This window comes from Nothoprocta perdicaria, unplaced genomic scaffold (assembly GCF_003342845.1).
Source record: "Nothoprocta perdicaria isolate Ctin4 unplaced genomic scaffold, notPer1 scaffold_4, whole genome shotgun sequence".
Taxonomy (NCBI): Eukaryota; Metazoa; Chordata; class Aves; order Tinamiformes; family Tinamidae; genus Nothoprocta; species Nothoprocta perdicaria.
In genome coordinates, this window is record NW_020455643.1 from 9,517,656 (window position 1) to 9,540,869 (window position 23,214).

General features: G+C 53.8%; 2 protein-coding genes across 2 annotated transcripts; both read left to right on the plus strand.

The window, feature by feature from the left end:
• The first annotated feature begins 5,793 nt into the window (after nt 1-5,793).
• On the plus strand, nt 5,794-10,284 carry PDCD1 (programmed cell death 1). Its single transcript, XM_026045252.1, has 5 exons — nt 5,794-5,815; nt 7,169-7,501; nt 8,529-8,684; nt 9,187-9,221; nt 10,056-10,284. The coding sequence occupies exons 1-5, from the start codon at nt 5,794-5,796 to the stop codon at nt 10,269-10,271; spliced, it is 762 nt and encodes a 253-aa protein (XP_025901037.1). The 3' UTR covers nt 10,272-10,284.
• Nucleotides 10,285-19,096: 8,812 nt separating this feature from the next.
• On the plus strand, nt 19,097-21,225 carry LOC112952407 (receptor-transporting protein 3-like). Its single transcript, XM_026045253.1, has 2 exons — nt 19,097-19,242; nt 20,682-21,225. The coding sequence occupies exons 1-2, from the start codon at nt 19,097-19,099 to the stop codon at nt 21,223-21,225; spliced, it is 690 nt and encodes a 229-aa protein (XP_025901038.1).
• The last annotated feature ends 1,989 nt before the right edge of the window (nt 21,226-23,214 follow it).

The following is a 23,214-nucleotide window of genomic DNA, read 5'->3' on the forward strand; positions in this document are numbered from 1 at the left end:
ATTTTAATAAACATTTTAATAAATATTTTAATAAATATTTTATCCCAGTGCTTGTTTGTAGCTTTCAGAGAGGGAGAGGAAAGGAGGGAGACAGAACGGAGCCGCTCATGGCAGGACGCGCTGCAGCTGAGGGAGAGAAGCACCTTTTTGGGAAGGCCCGGCTCTGCTCCCGGGTCCCCTCCTCGTGGGGATGCACCCACTTGGCGGCAGCGCCCCGGCAGCCGTGCGGGGATGGCGGGTTGTTCGCACTGGGTTTTATTGCTGTGGAGGAGCAGTTCGCTGGTGGTATCAATGGGGAAAGCGAATGTGTGGGGAGCTGATGGTGCGAGATAGGGCCCGCTGCCGGGCAGCCAGGAAGAGGAGCTCGCTTGTCTCCGTGCTCCGCTCGTGCCCGGTACCCGGCAGTGCAAACATCCCTACCCCAATTCCACYGCAAGGCTCAGGAGCCGGGGCCGCTGCCCCCTGGGCTGGGCGAAAGCCTCGGTGGCTTCAGGGTCTGCAGACCTCGTGTGGTGCCCATGGTGGTGGGTGCTCCRTAGATGCCAGCGTGCTCCGCAGATGCATTGGCAAGGCTGGCTGTCCATCTGGCCGGGAGCAGCCTGGTTTCCCACCGCTAAGCCTGCAGCTCCAGCCCTCGGGCACTACCGGCATTCCCTGGGATCCTACAGTATAGATGGGTGCTGCTCCAACCGCGTGTGGTGAGCAAAGTGTAGGGAAGCAGCCTGGAATCATTACTGTGGAGCCCACTTGCCTTCTCCCTTGTGCTCCTGCACACACTGTGTCCGAGCCCGTGCTCCTTCCCTGTATTTGGGCTGTGCTTGCTGGTCCTCCAGCACGGAGGTCCTGTCCGGTTTTGGCCTCTTACCCCAATGCCTAAGGCCAGCCTTGGATTTTGCTCCAGGAACTWCTTACTTCTTCCAGACAGGCATAAAATTCCTGTTCTCAAGTAACTAGATATCTCACACGTGCCASCAGCTGGATGCTCTTCCATGTCCACATCTGCTTTTTGTCCCAAAGAAGGCTGTCATGTAGCTGGTCTTATGACAGACGTCTTCTGAGAAGCTCACATCCTGCTTCCTCTTTTGTTTATCTTGGTACAGTAATCGCTTCGATCAAGTTTCCTACATGCAGTTGGTGACACTGCTCAGAAAGGTCTCTGAGCGCTCGCCCAGGTTAGAATGGAAACTGCGCTAAACGCAGCCGCCTCTGGGGTGGAGGGTGTAGCGGCTGCTCCGAGTGCCCTGGGCCGGAGGAMACAAACTGCATCTCCTGAAGCTGGTGTTAGACTGGCCGAGACAGAGCCTGCAAGTCCAAAAAGTGTCACTAAGCCCCGTGGAGGCTGTGAYAGAGCCTGTCCTTGCAGGGTGTAGCGCTGCTTGGTCTTGGGGCACCTTGGTGCCTGGGTGGGTGCACACGGCACAGCCTTTCCTTAATGTCTCTTGACCAAACCCACGTGTCTCATGACCAAACTCATGCTTTTCCCAATCAAATAATGACTGATGGTCATTACCTCTGTTGGCCAGGGAGCTAAGGCCATGGCCACTGCTGAAATGTGGCCCCCTCAGTCATGAAGAGCAGGGTACAGGCGAAAAATGCATGGGGACAAGCCGGTGAGAAAAGGTCATGAGAGAAGGTCACCTTGTGGGATTCCCAGGGTGGTTGGACCCCTGAGCTGGGAGTGGACCAGGCAGTGTGGGTTTCTCCTCAGTAGTTGATGTCTGATTCAGCCTGGACTTCTAATGCAAGAGGGAAAAAGGGCTGAGAGATTCAGAGCAGGAGATGCTCTTTGGAGAGGCAGTTGTTTAGTCCAGTGTGTCCCTAAGACACCATCATGCTCAGGGCCTGGAGATGCACTGGGTTGCTGTAGGCTGGAGCTAGAGGTCTGGTACAGGTTGAAACTTTAAAGGTTTCATTAGGGGCATCTGCTTTTCCCAGAGTGAAAGCCTGCTTTGTTTTCAAGGAGCAGCACCAAATTGTTTGGTCCGTACAAGAGGTTGCCCAGAGGACCAGGCAAGCTCCTCTGCAGTTTTCCAAGGGAAGGAGGAAAAACAGGCCGGTAAATCCTGTGAGGAGCTTTCGGAGAGGAGTGCAGCCACGTGGGATAACACACTGTGCGTGAGCACAGACAGGTCCTGCCTTGCACCCGCCCCAAGCCCTCTCCGAGCACAGGCGGCCTCCTGAGACCCTGTGCAGCAGGAGTGTTTGATTTCCGTACGATCTGGGTGCTTTAGCAGCAGCTTTTCCTAGAAATGATCTTAGGTTAGTCTGGTTAGCCTGGGCCTGTGCGCTGTGGGTGAGATAAAATGCCAGCGTGCCTTTCCTTGCCGTGGCACGGACGTGCGGTGCCCGGCACGGTGCAGTCATAGCTGCAGGTTCCCTGCTGAGGAACCGGGAAGATTTCTGCTCTGTAAAGGAACAATTTAATGCCCTAAGCTCTGCGTAATCTCTCCACTTGGTGCTTACTCACTCGCACCCCTGCGTCGGCTCCCACTGGGGCTGGTGATCCAGTGTGGGTTAGAGCTGCCTGGCTTCATTTCCCCTCAGAGTCGGGCGCATCGCATGCAAATCATTTGCACAGGCCCTCTAATTTCTGAGAAGTATCAGAAAGGCATCACACACTCTCCGCGTTTATTTGCAAACACTATTAACCATTTCCTGTTCCAGCCACTCCTGCTTGCCGCCTGGTTCAGACCCACGCATGTGAATTCGGTTAGAAAGTTGTGGGGGGGCATTGCAAGCGTGTGGGTTTCTCTTCCTCAGCATGTTTTTAGTGTAATTTATGTTCCTCTGCTCACATGAGATCCCTTTTTTTTTTCTCCCAAGAGTTCAAGGGCATATAGGTCTGGGCTTAAGCTGACTACATCCACGSTTTGGACGCTGCATTCTTCATTAAATTATCTCCGGATAATTTAAAGCCATTTTAGTGTGTGCTTTTATTTCCAAACAAGATGCCGTCTCTGCAGCCCCTTGCTGGCCTTGGGCTGGCACCTCACTGGTCTTGCTTGTGCTTTTTGCTTGGTAGCCTGCAGAGCTGCTGGCCATCCTGGGCCAGCTCCTTTTGGCCAAAAAGGGACTTTCTGTGCTGAAATAAAACTGGCTGAAATGTGCTGCTGAAGTTCTTGTTTCTTAGCTTTRAGTAACAAACTAGGTTTTCCTTTTGTCCCCTTTTCTCCCTGCCTTTTTAGCCCTTCTCCTTCAATGGTCAAGTGGAAAAGGGCTCAGGAGAAGGACTGCCCCCTGCAGTCAGCCGTATTCCAGCTCTAAGACAGAGAAACTGTGGGTTTTYTGAAGCATCAACAGGGCCTTTTCTTTTAAAGACCCTTTTTTTTTTGAACATTTTTGAACATTTTCTTTCTTTCCGTGGCACCCATAACACTGCCCCCCCGCTGCTGTCACTGCATTTCGGCCTCAGCCCMAGGGCCTTGCTAGGGGCAGGATTTTCGCACCGCCTCGTTCTGGCGAGCCCAGTTCAAGCTGCTTCGAATGACCCTGTGGGTCTGGCCAAAACGTGCAGTCCCCTTGGCGTGGGCTGAGCGGGATTCCRCAGCACGAGCAGGGAGCGTGGAGGTGGAAAAGTTGGTGCTGGAGCAGGGAGCCGCGCTCAGCCGTGCAGCTGCCATCGCCTCGGTGCAGCCAGATGGATCTTTTTTKCTCGCTGTTCTTTTCTGTTTATTCTCAAGCGAGGAGGGGAAGGCATTCTCGCCCTTGCGGCAGGGCCAGTGCTCTGCTGGAGAGCTCCCGGCTCGCCCGCGCCTGCGATGATCCCGAGGGTGCCAGCGGCTCCGAGCGCTCTCCTGCGCTTCCCGGTCCTGTGGCTGCCGGCTCCTCCGCGGGACAGGGCTGCCTGCCTGCCCCGCGCTCACGTTACCCATTTCACTGGGGTTATTTAGCCCTGTTTTTGGTAGGCATCCACGAGGAAAAGCCTCCTTGGAAYGAGCTTTCACCTTTTCTGGGGTTTCCCTTTAATGAAACCCTCCACATTTTTTTCCAAATTCCTCTCCTCTCCGCTCCTCTCCCTCCTTGCACCCTGCTATGCAGTGCAGTGTCCTCAGGCCCGGCTTCATCCAGGGATGTGGRGAGAGGACAACTCTTGACCCCAAGCATCTCATGAGAGAGAGACGAAGCTGAAATGCCAGAAGAGACTGTAAAAGAGGACGGGACAGCTAAGCTGTCACCTCAGACTCCAAGCCCTGCCTGCTCCAGCTCAGAAAACTCCTTCCTTGGCCACCCCAGGCAGGGGGCTGCATCCCTGTCCACTGTCCTGCCGGCTGCCCTGCCACAAAGTGAGATGTGAACCAGCCCCAGACGTGCAGCTTATTTCTGAAAGCCTGGAAAAAAAAGTGAAATCATCATGAGAAAAGTGTTTTTCACCCCAGTTATTAATTTTCCCCTGACACTTTCCAAAACTGCTGTGTTCACRAGCAGCGGGAGGGGGCAGTGAATCACACGGTGTCATTGCCGCTGATTTCCTAGGGGAACATTAGTCAGGGAGGTGAACAGCAAACAGCGTCGGGGAGAAAGCAGAGCAGAGGGTCCCTCCACTGATCCCGTTATGCCAGGCACCCGCCCGCGTGCCCTGCAAGGTTAATGCAGAAACAGGCCCAGGGCGGCCAAACATCCATCTGTGTGGCTCTCCCGTCCCTTTCACCTCCCTGCTTTCCATGTGCCCTGCTGGCCTCCCTGCTCCCTTTCTCCAMGCGCATTGCTGGCGGGAGCAGCCTTGGAGCCAGCAGGCAGCCCCGTTCCCCTGTGCCCCCCACAGCCTGAGCTCTGTGAAGCGGCCGTGGCCAAGGAACCTGCCGGGCCCCTCGGTTGGGTTGGGCTGGGTTTGGTTGGGTTGGGTTTGTGCACGTCTGGAGGCTGCGTGGGAAGGGGCTGGCGCGGGGAGGGGAAGGGGCCAGGCCGGGCTTAGCTGGGTGCTGCCTGCGGAGGAGGAGGAGGAAGCGGGGCGGGAGGCGCCAGGGTTTCCCTGGGGGGCACAGATGGGCCATTTCAGTTCCAGCCCGGCCCCTGTCGCACTCACGAGCTCCGTGGGGCCGTGGCGGGCACCGAGGCGGCGCTGGAGACACCGCGCCGGCGCCGGGGGACCCCATGGCTGCCCTGGCCGGGCTCTGCGCCGCCCTGCTCTGCGGCTGCCCYGTCCTGGCCGCGGCACAGCTGGGTAGGTACGCGGGGCGCGCGAGAGAGCGGTGCCCTCGGCGCCGGGGGAAAACGCTTGTGGGCTGGGAGCTTTGTGGTGAAAACAGCATCAAGAAGGCAGAAAACGCGGAGCTTTTGGGTCCGCTCGGCTGGAGCGAGGAAAGCGGCGATGCGCTGAACATTACAGTGATGGTGACGGGGATGGTGCCGAGGGAAGCGGCTGAGCTCAGCCCGTGGTGCCATCAGGCCCCGAGACCCCCCGGGACATTGGCCACAATTGGGGTTTGGCACCAAGGCCCCACGCTGAAAGTCTGGGTTTGGCAGGAATATGCGGGGTTCTGGCTTTCATAGTTTCGGGCTGCACCCTCCGGCTTTGCCTYCTGGTTTGAGCTCAACCCAAGCAGGGCTGGGGCCCTGCACGCGCGTCCCTGCTCGGGGCAGTCTGGGCAGGCCGTGCCGGGGAGCCAGGGCCRCGTGGTGAAGACCCCCATGACAGCTCTGCACAAGGAGCCCAGCCCCAGCGCACACGTCCCCGCTCTCTCGGAGCTTGCCTCCTCGTTCGTGCTGCTCTTTGTCTCTGCTCCGATCAGATCCAGGGCTGGAAGCCCCTCAGTGGTCCTTTTGGCAGAYGTTAAATCCAGGCAGGGACCAACCATGGGTTTGGTGCTAGAAAGAGGTAGGGGAACGYGGAAAAACAACTTCTGCTGAAGAGGTTCATTCATTGCTGACAGCTGCCCTTGGTAGGAAGCAGAGACCTGAGCCAGCTGAATATTTCCTGTTATAGACAAAAAACTCAGAGCCCTGAAAAAATTAAAACTCTCAGGCACTGCCGCAGCAAATGTCCGATGGGAACCTAGGGCAGTGCCCCTGCTCCTTACTTCTTTAAGTCCTTTATCATTTTTCAGCCCAGTTTTCCATCTAACCCCTCATCCACTGAAGAAACTGTCCTGGATCTACGTGCAGTTAATACTCCCAAGAGAGCGTTGGTATCAAAGGAATTACTGAAGGAACAGGAGGGATTTTATGGTGCTGTCTGCAAGAACAGGGGCTGGTGTCAGTGGTGACCTCTGAGAAGGGCATGCAGGTTTTCCAGTGTCAAGGGCTTTTCGGCACTTGGGTGGCGTGGATGAGGTGCTTGGTCAGATAACCCATGTGAGCAGCGGTTCCTCCTCTCCTTTTTACTGCTCCAAACAAAAGTTAATACCACAGCTACCTGCTGGGTCGGCTTGTTCGAGCCTGGCTCTTGCAYGCTTGAGCAACTTGGGCAACTAAAGCGAGGGATGGACAGAGAGAAGGACAGGCCCGCTTATTCCTGATAAGTTCGTTATTGATAATTACTGCTAATTTGGGGCTTGCTGGGGAACAAAATGCTGGGGAACTATCCTGAGTCTGAAGCTTTGGCTTTGGTCAGGAGGTGGTGGAGGGCACCTGGTTAATGTTCACGGTGTCTCTGCTGATTATGTCCCCGCAGCAAGTGGGGACAAGTGGCTGAAGGGGACGGTGTCAGCAGTGCTGGGTCACTCTGCCCTGTCTGCTGGTGTGAAGGCRGCGATGGCAGGGCCGGGGGGATGGCAGGACTGGGGGATGGCAGGACCGGGGGATGGCAGGACCGTGGGCGATGGCAGGACCGCGGGCCCAAGGCAGTGCCCGTGGCTTTGCACCCCGGCGGGTAGAGGGGAACTTTGGAGGGAGCTGGTGCGCTGGGACGGGGCAGCGGGCAGCCGGGGGCTTGTTCTCCTCGCTCTCAGAGATGACATCAGCTGCAGGCAGGATGACTCAGACATAAAAATAGACTATAGATTTAATAATAATACTACAACCCCCGGAGTTTGTTTTCTATGATGAAAAAATTATCTGGGGGTGCTGGATGCTGCAAACTCRCCAGGTTTGGCTGCCTGTCCTTGGCCAACCATGGTGAGCTGAGGATGCTGAGGTGATGCAGGGCTGGGCCCACACGCGCTCATCAGCAGATTTTATCTGGGTGCCCACTGTAACAACAGCCTTTCCCTGCTTCTTCTCCCTCAAACAGTGACTCTCTTCCCAGACATGTTAACTCTCCCTGCAGGTGGCTCAGCCACCTTCTTCTGCAACATCTCCATGGAGAACACCTCTGGCTCGGAGTACAGCCTCAACTGGTACAAAGAGACCAACCACAGCCAGCCCCAAAAAATTGCTGAGATCAGCCGGAACAGCCCCACCATGAAGACAGAGAAGTATTTGCTCACAAACCACACTCCTGCCTTCAAGATTGAGATCTTGAACCTTCACCAGAATGACTCAGGCTCCTATTACTGTGGGCTGATCGCCTTCTTCCAATCCAATAAAGTGATTGAGAGCAACCGGTCCCAGCTTGTGGTCACAGGTCAGCCTAGGGGCTGGGCTGCTGGGGATGGATCATCTGTGTTAGCTCTCTGCAGAGGGGCTGGGGACTTYGGTGTCATTAGCCTGGGACAAGACCTGTGTAATGGGCTGTGATGAGCATGGGACCTTGCATATGTTGGCCATGGAGCAAAGCCTTCCCTCTGGCCTGCTCCTCACTCTAGGTGATGCTTACCTGGGCCAGCGGCTCTGGCACACGTGCAGTGTTGGATGTACRTGGAAGCGGGGCATGAGTGGAGCAGGGGGGACCTCCTCACTCCCCATGCTGGGGATCTTTTTCCTTGTATGTTCAGCTGGAGGGGACAGAGGAACCCATATTCAGTGAGGTGTGCGGCTGTTAGCTGCAGTTCAGGCTCCTGTGGCAGGCTGGCATGCAAGGAGAGAGACYCAGCAGTGCCCCAGCTGGGGAGGGATCTGTTAGGTTGGAGGAAATCACAGCTCTGCTCTTCCCCTCTCCTTTGTGTGCACGATTCTGGTCTGGAGACACACAGCAGCCCATTTTCCTCCTCTTTGACCTTGTGACTGGAGATCTCCCTCCTCCTGGGGCTACTTTCCAGTGATGCTCTGGGTAGCAGCATGCCCTCCTTGGAAGGAGGCAGGAGACCCTTGCAGGGAGATGCCCTCACCCTTGAACAGCATCCCGGTCCGAGGTGTGAGGGGCTTGTCTAGGAGATAAGYTGGGGCTCACGCTCCTGGAGCAGCAGCATGTGCAGAGGTTGTTCTTCTGACACAAGGTCCAGGAGGGACGTGGTTTGCACAGCCCCGTGCCTCAGGAGACATCAGTCTCCCTGCTTGGCAGCTGGGGGACTTAGGGGCTCAAAGGGGCCTTCAGCAAAAGGGAAAGTGCTGGGGCAGCTCATCTGTGACCAATCCCTTTAATGGGGAGAGACCATTGCATTCACCTSTTACATCTCTAACATGTCACAGGAACTTTAGAGGTCACTTCATACACCTGACTTTTTCTCTTTATTTTTTTTTTTTCTTCTCTCTGTTTTGGATGGCTGTTTTAGAAGCKCCTGAGAAAAAAAACACCACTGACGAGCCTCACATAGACGACGGGAGCAGCCCCGATTACACCAAGGCTGTGCTCATGGGCATCCTGTTGCTGGCCGGTGCTGCTGCGCTCCTCGTCTTTGGCTACCTCACCATCACATACAGGAGAGGAAGTATGAATACGAGGGGACCTGCTCGGGGAACACTGCTGTTACTTGGGACTCTGTGGGGGAACCTTCTGGGTGATGCTCATCTGGCATATCCCACTCTGAGATGGAGGGAAGGCCTGCCATTCCCTGGGATTGGTGAGCTGTTCACCACGACCAGACCTAGGGCTCTCTTGGCCCTATGACYCAGAAGCCACCAAGTACAGGAAGGTGCTGGCACCCTCAAGGGCTTGGGGGCTAATGGATCACACGAGGAGGGGCAGCCATCTCTCCCATCCCAGAGAAGGAGTAGGGTGGTTTGGGTCCTGCTCCCCCATGTGTCTTGCGTGTGCTCCTGTGGGGCCTCTTTCTGTCTCCCTGCCTCAGTGACAAGGGACATGTCCTTGGTGTGACAGTTACAGTGTCTAGTGCTCTCCGAGGGCAAGTGGACACAGGGTCAGTCCTGGGTGGGGATGCTGACGCTGTCTTGGCACTGAAGCACCTTCTGACAAAATGTGTTGTTTTGCAGATGCGAAAAAAACACCACGTGAAAATACAGCAACGGTGAGTTTCCCCTCTCTGACACCCTGATCTGCTGCGAGGGAGCGTCATGACAGTAGGGTGCAGGAGGGGAGGGTGCTAAGCCTCCCTTTATCAGACCTTCACACGTTTCTCACATCTCATATTTTCCCTGATGTTGCTTGATCTTTTCTGCACCGTTACAACTGTTTTTCTGCACCTGCAGCACAGCCCCCATCACAAAATCAGAACTGCCTGAGGTAGAACAGGATCTCTCTCAAAGATAGCCTGCTCCAAGCAAGGCTATCTTTGATGTTAGATAGGGTTGCCCTAGGCAAGGGGTGTGGAGGGATTTTTCCTCATATGTTCAGCTGGAGTTTCCTCTGTTCCAATTCATGCCCCTTCCCTCTCATCCTTTTGCTGAATGTCACAGCAAAGAGTTTTCTTCCATCTCTCTGCTGCCATTAAGTAGGTGAAGAGACGCCGCATGATCCCAGGTCTGGGCTCCCCTCGTGCCTCCTGTGCTCCAGTCCTGGCTGCTCAGTATCCAACAGCAGTAAAGAAGGGGCTTCTTGCTCGTTACTCCCTTAAAGGCTGGGCAGGCAGGAAGCCAGCCCAGGTGCTGGCATCCCTGGGCACACAGGTCATGGGCAGCTCTGAGCCATACACGGCCCCAGCACTGACCTCAAATCTCCAAGCTCACCGCCTGGCAGATATCACCCGTGTCCTTCCTGCTGCTTTCCATCCCTCTTGCTCTCCTGCTGACRTGCTACAGAAGCAGTCATGGCAGTTGCTTTGAAAGGGGGCTTGTGCTGGGAATGAACAGGACCCCCTAGATGGAGAACAAACCACTCCTGATGTCGTTTCCTTGCTCTGCAGAAAGAGAAGCCGCCTGTCGTGTCTGTGTCCACTGTGGACTACGGTGTGCTGGAATTTCAGAGGGACCAGCACACGCAGGCACCCCCTGAGATGCAGCCAGCTGACCAGACTGAATACGCCACCATCATCTTCCCAGAGGAGAARCCAGTTACACCGGAGCGGGGAAAGAAAAAACAGCACCAGAGAAGTGGTCAGGTGCAGCTACAGCCCTGCTGAGGGGCTGGGATCCCACAGGGCACCTTCTCCCATCCTTGTGCTGCAACAGCCTCCCTGAAAACACCCAGCCAGGAGTGTCCTGCACTGGTGCCCTGTTCAGGCAACTACCTGCCCTGCCACTGCTGTGTCCAGACGGGCACAGCTCCTCCCGCCTTCTTGCTCCAGACAGTTTGCAGCTATGGAAAAATAGCWTGCAGGGACATGCAGAGGTACCTGCTGGTGGAGGCACCTGATGTCCCTCCCAGGCACGGTGGCCATTGTACGAGTACAAGGGAGTGAGAAAAGGTCCCTGCCAACTTGTACTGCTGGCATCCAAAGGCCTTCTAAAGGCAGGGAGCATCAGACAGGGGCAGAACAGGGATGCTGACAGGTGCCTGTACTGAAGATCATGTYTTATCCTTGGTTTTCTGCCTCTACTCATCACTCACTCCCAGCATCTCTCAGGAGCAGCCACGTTGCTTCCTTTGCCTGGGTCCACATCCACTCGCAATACAAAATTTGGGGATAAAAATGCCTCTGAGCGCAGAGGCATGAACTGAAATGACTCCTAAGGAGATGCACTGACACAGTTGCCTCTACCAGCCAGCAAGAGCCTGAACTTACTTGAGCAGAAGAAAGTGGCCCTTGCCACATTGCGCTGCGGACTTGTAGCGCCAGAGCAGAGACTTCCTGCTGCAGACCTATTTAGAGATTTGTGGGAAAGAGACAGTTAGTTTCCTATGTTTCCAGGCAATATCCTCCTCTGGCAGAGGGGGAATCTGCCCATCTGTCCGTGGAGGAAGGCAGCCAGCCCCAGGATGGCGATGCTCTTCCTTGCAGAGCCCTGCGTGAGCCCGGCATCAGTTGGGAGTCACTCATGGTGGCTGCCAGCCCCCGTGAGAGAAGGATCCAACCCAGGTGGGGATGAATAAAGGATTTCACGTCCCGGGTGTTTGTTGACTTGTGATGGCAAGTGCGTGGGCAGGCAAATAACGACTCTCAGCAGCGCTGAGATGAGAGCCGGGAGGCAGCAGTGTCTGTTGTGGTTCCTGGGCCTCTCTGTATGAGAGGCAAGCTGCTCTTCTATGAAGTTACTCTTAATAATTTAGAGAATAAGCTGCTCTTTTTCTCTCCCCMCTGTCTAGGCAGAGGGATATGTGATCCAAGCTGGCTCTGGGTATAGACAGGCACAGACTGGACTTCTCTTGCAGGGCTTATATTGGGGGTTCACCCMTCCTGGCTGGGGACAAGTGTCCCTAGCTTGCCTAATGGCTTTGCTGCCATCACATGTGGCTAACCACACAGTGCCATGTTGAGAGAGCCCTTGGCATGTCCCAGCGCTTTCAGGCTCCTAATTTCCATTTTCCTCTTGAAAGTGGTGCTGGGGACATGCAACCTAACCAAAACCACACAGAAATCAAAACAGAAAGAAGAAACAACTGCTAGAGACTGGAGACACCCTGGGAAAAAGTGGGTTTGGAGGCAGAGACCTACCAGGGAGACCATGAAACCATGCCGAAACAAGCAATAATCACTTGCACTTTACAGCTTAGCAGCATTGTCAGCAAGTTTCTTTTTTTCYCCTCACCTCAGACTAAAACTGGCACAGCCACAAGAGCCAGCTCACACGTTGGGGGAAGATGCAAGGAGAGCAACGCAAAAGAATTTCTCCCCGTGAGAGAATCCAGTTTTGAGGTTTGCCAGCTTACACAGGACAAACATCCATCAGGGTTGGCTTACATCTTTCCTTGGGACGTGACTGTAAGTTTGGTGACATCTTGCAGATTCCTGTGCCCCTCAAAACTTGCAATAGGCACCTCCACTAGTGCTATAACTCATGTAACATTTACTTGGGTCAACGTGCAGCCAAACCCATTGGGACTTTTTGCAAGAGCAAAACCTGCCTGGTGGCTCAGCCCCAAACAACTCTCCCAAMAGTTCTCCTAAAAATCCTCTGCCTTGCTTTTAATAGCCAGCTGGGTTAGATTTGCCTGGTTCATCAGAAAAGCCAAGGCAGAAGAGAGCTGCAGCGAGTGAGAAGTGGGAACTCAGTCAGCAGTTTTGTTTTGGCTTTCCCGTAAGACACGGCGCACGCAAGAGGTGGGTCCTGCTTCACTTTTTCCATCCTGCCTCCCGGGCAGCGGAAGAAATCGGAGATACTGGGTGTKCTGGGCGCGCGGCTGCCGTTTGCTCAGCGTCTTTGCAACACCCCAGCTACAGCCRCAGCCCCTTCTGCTTGTGGCAAAGGGTGGCCTGCGGTTGCTGGGAGTGCCCCGAGCAGCGGGCAGGGCTGGGGCATGGCAAAAGCAGCCCTACCTGTCATTAGAATTGGTTGACCATCTGCCCCACAGCCATGTGTGTGTGCCCAGACCACCTAGGAGCTTGGCTGAGATCCTGCACTTTTAGCTACTGCTTGTTCCCAGGGTGAGCTCCACACAGGATGCAGATTCCAGACCCCCAACTGCACATCCCTAGACCAAGCAGTGCTCCAAGAKGAGTGTCAGCATCTCCATCTCAGCATCCTGCTCTGGGCTGGGGAGCTGAGCATGTGAGCACTCAAGCCAGGAGCAGCAGCTCCCATTTTTGACTCTCCTTCTAGTCTGGTGGTGGTATCTGTTCAGTCTTTTGACCCAAACCCTCCTGCTCTGTGCCTTTGCCCATCTCTGCACTCCTACAACCTGGCAGGGTAATATTTGTACCCTTGGCAATGTTACATCCCTTTTCTTTGCTCTCAAATTAAGCAGGAGCATCTCATTTCCACTTACGATGCTAAGGTGCAGTTAACATCAGATTTTCTTGGAGGGCTAATACATCAACTTCCAAAGTTGATGCTCACCAACTGCTTTGGATTTCACAGCTTACACCAAGAAGTAGCTGGGCTAGGGTGAACCTGAGAGCAGTATGGATCAGGAAACAGCAGATTCTGGTCTTTCTGCCTCAACTGCTTTGCAGTGTTCTGGAGGGCTGGACTCCCCAGAGGTGGATGGCATGGTTTCGGAGGGCTTTGGTTTAGACTGCGGACAGGAGGTCTGTGGCAGAGAAGTTCCCCACTTTCCCACCTATGACTTAGACCTTGCTTCAGCAGCACCACAGCTGCTGGAACTATTCCATGCACGTAAAAATGGCTATCCATAGCAAGGCTAAAAGTAGGGCCTAAGTCTGCTCCTTAGCATCCCACTTCAGAAAAGMTAGGCTAATGACAGTGCAAATGGGAGAAGAACAAGCTTCTGTAAAATTCAATAGCTTCTAGACCTGACTTTTCCTTGCTCTCAGTCCTACATACAAACACATACCTGCAGTCACATACCCACCTTGATGCACGGGTCAACCTTTGGCCAGTCCCAGCTACTCTGCCCACGTGCTGCAGAACGGAAGCTCTTGCAAATATGCAAACAGCTGGTGTGCCACCAAGGTGATGGTTGTGGTCGCTAAAGCTGCTCTCCATTTCCTGTGTACTCTAGTCTGTCAGTTAGTGCAACCGCTTCCAACCACAGATACCCCGAGCTCCCCCGATGAGGGGGACGATGAAAGGGCTACCACCAAAAAGCAACCAAAGTTGCTTTGTCAGCTTCCAGCCTCCTGTGACCAAGTGTCAGCTGGGGTCTCCACCTTGAGAGAGCAGAACTTGCTGACAGCCCCAAASCCAGTCCTACAACAGGGTCTTGCCTACCAGGAGATGGTCAAGTCCTCCAGGGAGACTTCAGGGATCTTCAGCCTGTTTTCCAGGAACATCTGCAGGAAGTTCAATGTGCAACTTTTGTTTGCCTTAGACCTAAGCAAATCGATATCCCAACACACAARCTTAAGAACCAACTGAGCCTTTAGCAAGGAGCTTTATCTCTTTATATACACCTGCCYTTGATTAAAGATGATTTGGGACACCTGTGGGCAACCATTTCTTAAAGTAATCCCAGCCCAAAAGTTTGATTTTGAGAGAACTAGGCAGGAAGGTGAAGTTTTCTTCTGCTGCTTGCATCAATCCCTTTGAGGAGAAATGCGCAGTGACATTGTGAAGAGCTTTTTCTGCAAAATTAGACATTGCATCTGCCTAGAGGAGAATGGCCAGTAGGGTCATGTGTGATAACACCATCCTGTTCATTTTCAAGCCAACATACTGACAGTAGCCCTCTCATGGGAGGCTGGGAGGTTTTGGAGCTGAGCTTTAGTTTTGGTGAGGCTTGGCTGGAGCTTGAGCAGGGTGTGCATGGTATTGGCCTCTCAGGTTTATGGGGTGATCTCTGGGTGGGACTGGTCTGTCAGGTATTTGGGGACGGATACATTTCTATATCCTTGTCTCACTGGGATAGTGCCTGTTGGGCTGCAGACACCTGCTGAGGGTAAGCTGGCACGCACCCCGTGTTTGGTGTCGGTGGGAGGGTGAAGCTCACAGGGAAAGTTGCCAGGCTTGTAAGCATAGCCAGTCTGCACAGTCCTAGAGGGTCTGACCTGTCCAGACCCACTGCATTTCCCCCATCCTTTCCCATAGGGAGTCTTGCCCTCCTGCCTTTCACCTAGCATGCCGTAGGCTTGCAGAACGTTTCCATTTCCTCCCGCGAGCCTCATTTTGCTTTCTCTAGTTTTGCTTTGAGTTGGCTCCATAGTTTCTCATTCTCTTTCTTCCTGCCTTTGGCAGGATCTGCTGTTTGAAGCGGGAAAACAGCCAGGTGGGACTTGCACTGGAGATCTTCTCACTGCTGGCCTCACGGAAGGTGTTACTATGAAGATGATCATGTCTGGAAAGGATTTGGTGGCCACTGCTTGTCCCTAGGGGACATAGGAATCACTTTTAGTGGATGGCAAGATTTGTCATTGATAATGGCAGGCTTGCAGCAGAAGACAGGGGTGCAGAGAGTTGGGGCAGAATGGKAGCCTATGAGGACAAGGACACCCAATTCACCCTCTGCTTCAAGGAAAGGAAAAAAAAAAAAGAGGATCTATGACATCAATTCTTTGATGAGGATTCTATGATTCTATGACCTGAGAAGTAATAAATGAGACAACCAGCCATTAGCACCTAGAGAACCACTGGAAAAAAATAGTAAGACACGAAATCGGTAAACGTAGAGAGACAGCGTTGGGGCTGAGAACTCAGATTTAGCAGGAACAAATAGTGTAAAACCAACCTAATTTCTTTCTCACTAGAGTGACTGGCTGGGTAATGCAGGGAAATCGGGAGCGATACTATCTTCATGCAGCCTTACTTTACATTTTCATAAACAAATGAGAAAATTGGAAATTCTCACACTGTGGGTGGATGGCTACCTATTGAACTGTATCCCAGAAACTGTTGTCAGTGGCTTGCAGGCAGATAATTCATGTTGAGTGTCTCTGGGAAAAGGAAATGCATAGCTCAAATGAGGGCAGAAAGCAATTTAGGAAGGGTGTGGGACCTTCTGGGAAAAGGGCATAAATCACCTCAATGAGCTGCAGAAACTAGCAATGTACCCCCTTCCCAAAGAAATTCCAGAAAGACAAGCACAAAACCTTCATGGTAGTGAAAAAAMAATGTGTGGAGCCAAACCAGGGTATCACTGGCACTGGCCAGGCTCTGAAATGCCAAGCAGTGGGACACGGAGAGGAGCTGTGTGCGCAGTGTTGTTGGGGTGTCACTCGTGGCCCAAGGTCCTGGCTGTAGCACCAGCTTCCCCGTCCCTTGCGGGGCTGCGTCTCTGCCAGGGACCCCAGCAGGGGCCTTGTCAGCAGCGTGGGAACTTCATCTCCAGTGTCTGAGCTCGAAACCTTCCCCGGAGCGCCTGGCCGGCTCACCCAGGGGTGTGCGTTAAAGTCACAAATAATTTCAGGGGATGTGAAAGTGGCAGGGAAATTACCACCCGGCTGCGCTGTGTCTTCGCCTCCTTCAAGCATCACTCCACACCAGGAGAAGTCCCTGCCGGAGTACCGGGATGCAGGGGATGAGCGGGGTGCATCCAGGGACCAGGTTTGTCCCTGTTCCCCACGGAAGCCAGGCCGCATGGGCAGCCACAGGAACGCCTTTATGCCAAGGTGGGTGCTGGCAAGCGGCAAGGCTGGCGCTGCGCCGGCAGGAGCGCGCCGAGTTCAGAGCCCTTTGGTCGCTGTGGGCGGCTCCGGGAAAGTCCCTCGGGTGACAGCAAATCGAAGGCTCTGACAGAGGGAGCAGCGCCGGCTCCTGCTCAGAGATGACTCCAAGGACTCAGCGCAGCCCGAGTCATGATTTGAGTCGTGTTCCCATGACGTAGCAGGGCGCTGATTTCCACGGCAGCAGCCTCTCCGTGGCGGGGCTCAGCTCCGTGCCATGGGCTCCCCGGTGCTGAGGAAGGAGCACGCTGGGGAGACAGCCTTGGTGGAGGGAGGGAGGAAGGAAAGGAAGGAAAGGAAGGAAGGAAGGAAGGAAGGAAGGAAGGAAGGAAGGAAGGAAGGAAGGAAGGAAGGAAGGAAGGGAGGGAGGGAGGGAGGAAGGAAGGGGCTGCCACCACAGGTTCTCCAGATGAAGCCATCAGTTTGCCTGAGAGAAGGACTGCTTCCCTGGGTCCTCCACTAAAAATAGCTCCAGGTGTTTCATACAGATGCATCTGCCACTGAAGCAAATGAGGGAATTAAAATCTTCCTTGACTCAACCTCTTCAGTGTAAATCTGGTCCACTAGAACACGGGGGTCCAAGGAGAAGGGCAGATGCTATACTGCAAATGACTCCATCGTGGTCACCCTGTGCCTAGTGGCTCTCCTGCCYTGGGCCCTGAGACACAGCAGGCAGAGGATGCTAACTATGAAGATCACCACCAGCACTGAGGATTGTATTTCCAATTCCGCCAGGAGCAAATAGCCAAGGCGCCCTGCCAACCTGCAGTCCTTACCTCTGCTCCCAGGGTCTGTAGGGCATCACATGTGGCTGGTGCTGTTTGACACCTCCTTGTCACCGCTGCTGCCAGCTGCTGTGAGCCATTGCTCCGCTCCGCGGAGGTGCCAGGCGCTGTGGCACCATGTGCATCCTCACCTCCCCCTTCCCCTGGACACGGTATCAGCAGGTGACATCCCTCTCTGGCACTGGCTTTAGCTGGGCTGAAATACATGGGTCAGAGCCAACTCTGAATTCGTGGAGTGCTCTTTCTTAACTGAAGCCCTTGAGCGTAACGTCTGGACCAGCTGCAATGTGGGGGCCACCACTGTTCTCACTTGCAGCCACATAAAAATCAGCCTGAGCTTTGACTGGTGGGTGGACAGTTTTGGTCCTTTCCATTTTTTTTTTTTTAATTTCTTTTTTCTGCTTCAGGGTCTGAAATGCATCTGCCTGCCTTGAAATTCTTGGCTGTGAGCACCCTTTGTCCTTCACAACTTCAGGCTATAGTCATGCCATTAAATGATACTCCACCAAGATGTGCCTAACTCCTCACCAGCACAGACACTGGCACCCACTGCCCGTAGCTGTTGTCTGGCACTATTTAATTCACTAACCACTGGTGGCTTCAGCAGGTCTCACTGCCCCCAGCAACGTCTGCCACAGACCAGCTCTAAGGCAGGGCTAAGCTCAGGCTCTGCTGCTTGGGGTCTCCTGGACTTCTGGCCTATAGGTCGAGCTTGAATGACTGCCATGGGGATATGCTGCATTTAGTCATTATGAAGTATCTTCAGTCTGATTCTCAGATCCTTCTGCCCTATTGAAACAGATGTCTTTTATGCTGCAGGATTTATTATCCTACAGTCTTTAAATTAAATGCTTCTGGGATCTTGCCTGAATGTCTGGGATGGGAACTTGCTGCTCTGGAGCTTGACCCAAAGAGCTGAGGTGGCTTCACCCTCAACAGCCACCTGACCCATCTCCTTGGAGGCTGGGCGTGTTCCACCAAGTCAGGAAACGGGGTGATCTCGCGGGGTTGGTACCCACTCTTTGCACAGATTGGTCCCCTCCACAAGCTTCAGGCGAGATGAGATGGTTTGCTTCCCATGACAAGCTGAGGCTTCTTGATCAGACCCCATATCTTCCCCTAATCTCTCTCTCGAAACCAGCTCTCATCTGCACCCCTTCCTAACTTGCTTCCTATCCTGCATTGCTCACCATGGGATGTCTGGAGGGATRTGGTCATCCAGCATCCTGCAGAAGCAACAGTGGGGAGGTCAGACGTTGCCCAGCAGAGAGAGCTGAGGTCCAAAAGAGCTGTGTGCCAGCAGCCCTCGGTGGCTCTGCCAGCTCTCGCCACGGCCCACGCCGGCCTCGCGTTGCTGCTGTGCACCCGGCCTCTTTCAGTTCTGTGTTTGGCACCGGCCTCCCYGACTTTCCACTGCGCAGTTTCATATCAGGCCTCTTCTGCTGGGGTTTGCTGAAAGATCTTGAAAACAGCCCCTGTTCAGGGGCAGCTCTCAAGAGCAATAAGGCCACTTGGGCTTATCAGCTGCTGAGGCTTGCGTTTTTAGTGGGTTTCCCTCCCATTATGCTGTGTGGGGCACAGTCTCTGCTCATTTCCACCAGTTGCCATCATTTCAGTGGTCATGGCCAGCCACAGGAGTCTGACATCATGAGACACTGACTGCAGTGAGGCTGCAGTGAGGTCCTCCCATGCCCATATATCATATGCAGAAACATGTGGGGCTTGGGAAGACCTTGCCTTTGCTTTGGGGGACATTCTGTCTGTCCGACATTGATGCTGTGTCAGCAGAGCCTGTTGGTGCAGGAATCAGGAGAGGGCATCATTGAGCCCAGGGGAGCAAAGGTTCCCCTTCACAAGCACAGCTTGACTTTGAGCCCATGAGGGAGCAAAAGTCCGGGAAAAGAAAGTTACTTGCATGTAGCAGCGCCTAGAAGTTGCTGACCTCGGTCTGGGATCCCTTGGTGGACCCTCATGCCAGCCACTCCTCCAGCTTCAGGAAAGACCATGGAGATCTGGCAGAACATTTTTATGGAGAAGTTGAATAAAAAACATATAACAGAGCCATGGAAACTTCTAGAGGACAACACCATCCAGGTGAACATCCTCAAGCCTCGCTGGACAGAGCACATGCAGCGCTCTGTGTTCGGGAGGTAAGAGACTGGCAGGGGGCTGGCTGACCTGGCTGGTGGATCCATTCCCCTTCATCCCAGCTCGTTAAATGATACTCAACCAAGATGTTGAGGCAGCAGAGGGGCTGCCTTGGCCTTTCTCAGTATTAATTTATAGGAAATGAAAGGGGCAGTCTGGAGGCGGGTGGGGATGGGTGGGGGATTCCCACTGTGTTCCAGACTTGGAAGGCTCATTGCCAAACTGAAGAAAAACACGGTAAATGGAGGGGAGGAGCAGGAGGCATCTCCAGCAGGCTGAAGTGCAGCTTGTACTGGGCCAGAGCTTCTTGTTCTTTCTGCGACACAAATGGTTCCTCCAGCAGGCAAAAGAAGCAAACCTCCATAGCTGACCAATTAATGGATTTCTCCTCCCTTTCCATCTGGRCTCTCTGGGTCAGTTCCGTGCATGGCTGATTCGGGAAGGAAGAYGGACTCCTGGTTTCCCCTGAAGTTTCATGGGAAGCTGTCTCGCCCTGAGGCTTTGTGCCTTCTAGGGTTCTCCATGCACAGTGCTCCCACCTCCAAAACCTCTGGTGCAGCAGGGCAATGCCAGTCACAGAGAAGGGGCTGCAGAGTGTGTACACAGCCCTTCATCCGTGGCACCCTGCGGCCATGCAAGGGAGGACAGGAGGTGCAAAGAAATGCAGGAGTTGTGCTGGGAAGGGATGTAGAGGGATGTTAAGGGAAGATGGATGGCAGAAGATGAGGAGATGGGCAGGACACTCAAGCTGCTGGGACACAGGCCAGGCAGGGATGCTGGGCAGTTTCTGCACCTACACCCTGGCCACAGGATCCTGGAGGGGAGAGTGACCCCAGCTCAGTGATATAGATGCAAAAACCCACCCAAGCTGTTCAGAACAGCAGGCAGGGAGCAGGCAGCAGGAGACAGCAGCGGCTGCTGTGCATGCTCTGAAAGAGAAGCTATGGGTTACACCCCTTTCGACACCCCAGGACGTCTTCTCACCTGCCTGCAGCCTCCGCCCACACCTTCCTTCTATTTTTCTTCTTTAATTTCCACGGGCCCCAGGCTTCGGGCTCGCTTTCCGCTGAGCTGTGCAGTGCAGGCACAGGTGAGACTGGCAGCCATAGCCCCCATGGAGCTGGTTCCTGTTGCTTCCCTCCTCAAGCACCTGGTTCCTGGCACCAGGGCTCAGACAGACTAGGAAAAGGGGATAAGCTGGTCCAAGCAGGCAACCCTGGTCCTAAAATCTTTAATGCTGGGGCCAGCCCTAATCTCACATATATGTTGATCTGGCCAGGCCAGTATTAATGCTGACAGGGGTAGGACAAGCTGTTGGTCAAGTGCAAAGTTGCGCTTTGTGAAACTAATACACGAGCCCTGATGCCTACTGAGTGCACTGGAGGCCACTGGCCCAGCACACGGAGCCAAAGATGAGTTTCTTCTGTCCTTGCCCTGCCAGGTTTCAGTGCTCCAGGTGCTGTCACATCTGGTCATCAGCCAAGGTGCACATCCTGTTCCACATGCGCCGGAGCCGAAGCCGGAGCTCAGGAAGAGTGCGGATGAGAATCTTCCGCCAGGCATGCAGGCAGTGCCCTGGTGGCCTGCTGGAGGAGCCCAGCTTCAGCCAGGAGAGCTTGGCCAGGGTCCTGGAAAATCTGGTGCTAGCGATCCTCCAGGAGTGCTACCATGTACCGGTGCAGGCCTCGGATTTCCTTGAAGTGATTGTGGAAGCGCAGRCAACAGGGCCGCATGAGAGCAGGCGCTGCGAGGCCTGCCAGCTCGGGGTTTGCCAAAGGCCAAGGCCCGTGCCGGCTGCCTCAAAGCGGGTGAAAACGGGCAGCACCCGCGGAGATCAGGGCCCGAGGCAGCAAGTGACCCCGACACGCTGCGTGCCTTCCTTCAGCAGCACCTCGCGCTGGAAGCGTTACTGCTGCGTCGGGGTCTGCTTGCTCTGCGTGTTGGCGTTGCTCCTCTTTCTTACTGTTTATTTCAACATCAACTAGAGCCTTTTGGAGCTTGCAAAGGGAAACCCAGCGTGATGACTATGGGCTTGGGATACTGAGCATTTGGATAAGTGGTTCTCCACAGACACCTGCCCTTTGTCTTTGTTCCCGAGGGAAGTTGGGTGCATCTGATAATTTGCTATGGGACACACGTGGCACAAAGACATCCTTTAGCACTCTGAAGTGAAGGGCATGACAGGCTTACAAGAATAAAATAAGCCTCTCGTTCTTAGCCAAAGGCTGAATCTGTATTTTTTACTTTCTCCAAGCCCTTCCCCAGGTATGTGTGAAMGGCTTGTCTGGAATCTTGGGGCCATCATGATGGGTCAGCTGGGCCGGTCTCAGCATTCAGGGCAGAGGCATCCTACTGCTTCATATTTGCCCTCCCCTGGTTTTGGCCTTGGAGAAATTTGGCTCCCAAAGCAGCTGAAGGGTAGCTAGAGCTGGAGGTTTGCTGCAGACTCACAGGGATCAGGTGCCCATGGATGGTGGTGCTGCTTTGTGTACAGGTGCATCTGYCCCAACCCTGGATGCTGACGGGTGTGCGCTGTGTCCCTGGAGACTCCGTTGGCCTTCAGTAATGCCACGGGATTTCAGGCATGTTGAAAAACACCTGGCAAACACAAAGCCCACCAACTTGACYGTCATTGTGTGGCCAGGCTGCAGCAGCTCTCTGGGGCTTTCCTTMCTCCCTGTGCTGCCTTTGGGAGTTGCTCCACCTCCCCGAGGGACTGGCACTGTGACCATGTTGCAGCCTGGCCACAGCTCTCGTCCCTGGCAGGCATGTTTCCAGGCCACGTTTCCTTCTAGGGGTGCAAACCAATCACTCTGCCAAAGGGAATTGCCTCCTCGTACTGTTTATCTTGGTGTTACCCTGCACAATTGTGCAAAGGTGAACTAAAGCTAAAACAAAATCAGGCAGTAGTCACCTGACTGCTTAGTAATTGCTCTCACTTCCATAAAAATTGAAAATCAGATCAAGCCAGGACAAGTCCAACAAGTCGTGAGGCCCTACCCTGCCAGGTCAATAAAAAAGCCTTTTGCAAGTCATGGCAAAATTGTATTTATGGGCTACAGAGTCTGGGCAAAGGAGAGGCTACTGATTCCTAAATGCTGCTCTTCACCCTGCGAAGCTCAGGGAAGATRTCACAGAGATGGTAGGAAATCTGCTGCCCCTCCAGCAGCCTGATGCTCCTCAACCCGGAGCAGAGCTGCTCAACCTGGACTCYTCAGTTCCTGCAGCAGAGCTGCTGGGCTCCTGCACAATGGCCCCATGGGGATGGCATGTCCTAGAAAACCTCGGGTTAATTGCCCCGTGCTGTTGGACACCTTTGTGCAGCCTCATCATGCTTTGCTTTCCCTGACTGTAAGACAGGGATTCCAGCAGGGCACTCGACTCCTGCAACACTGAGGTCCAAGAGTTAGAGCTTGCCATACGACCGAGGCTGATGTCCTGCTTGTGGCAAGGCACCAAGGCTATTGCTTTTGCTTGTCTCGGATAATCCCGCTGGGAATGTTTTGCCAAGGGGAGAAAAAGCAGGTCAGATCCTATCTTTAATGCCAGCCAGCCTCTCTCTGCTGGGAAATGAACAGCCCAGGTCTGAGCAAAGGCATCCTGACTTCCTCAACTCTGACTTTGCAAATGATTTGATGCTAAAATTGGATGTGGTAGAAAAAAAAGACATGATTTTGTGGGTGGATTAACTGAAGAAAGATGAGTGGATGGAAACAAGTTAGCCAAATCCAGGATCCTCGATGTAACTTCTACGGAGTCAACCTGTGGCTCACACAACCCACGTGCTCTCTTGTCTATCTCTGTCATAGTCCTTTATTACTTACTTGGGATTTGCTTCATCCTCACCTTGTTGGTGTCAAAATCGCCTTTATTTTCATATGTAAAATCTGAAAGTTAAGAGATTTAAAAAAAAAAAAAATCAAGAAAACCCTGTATGATGCACGGTCCATGTTGATTTTGCTTCCTAAGTAGCC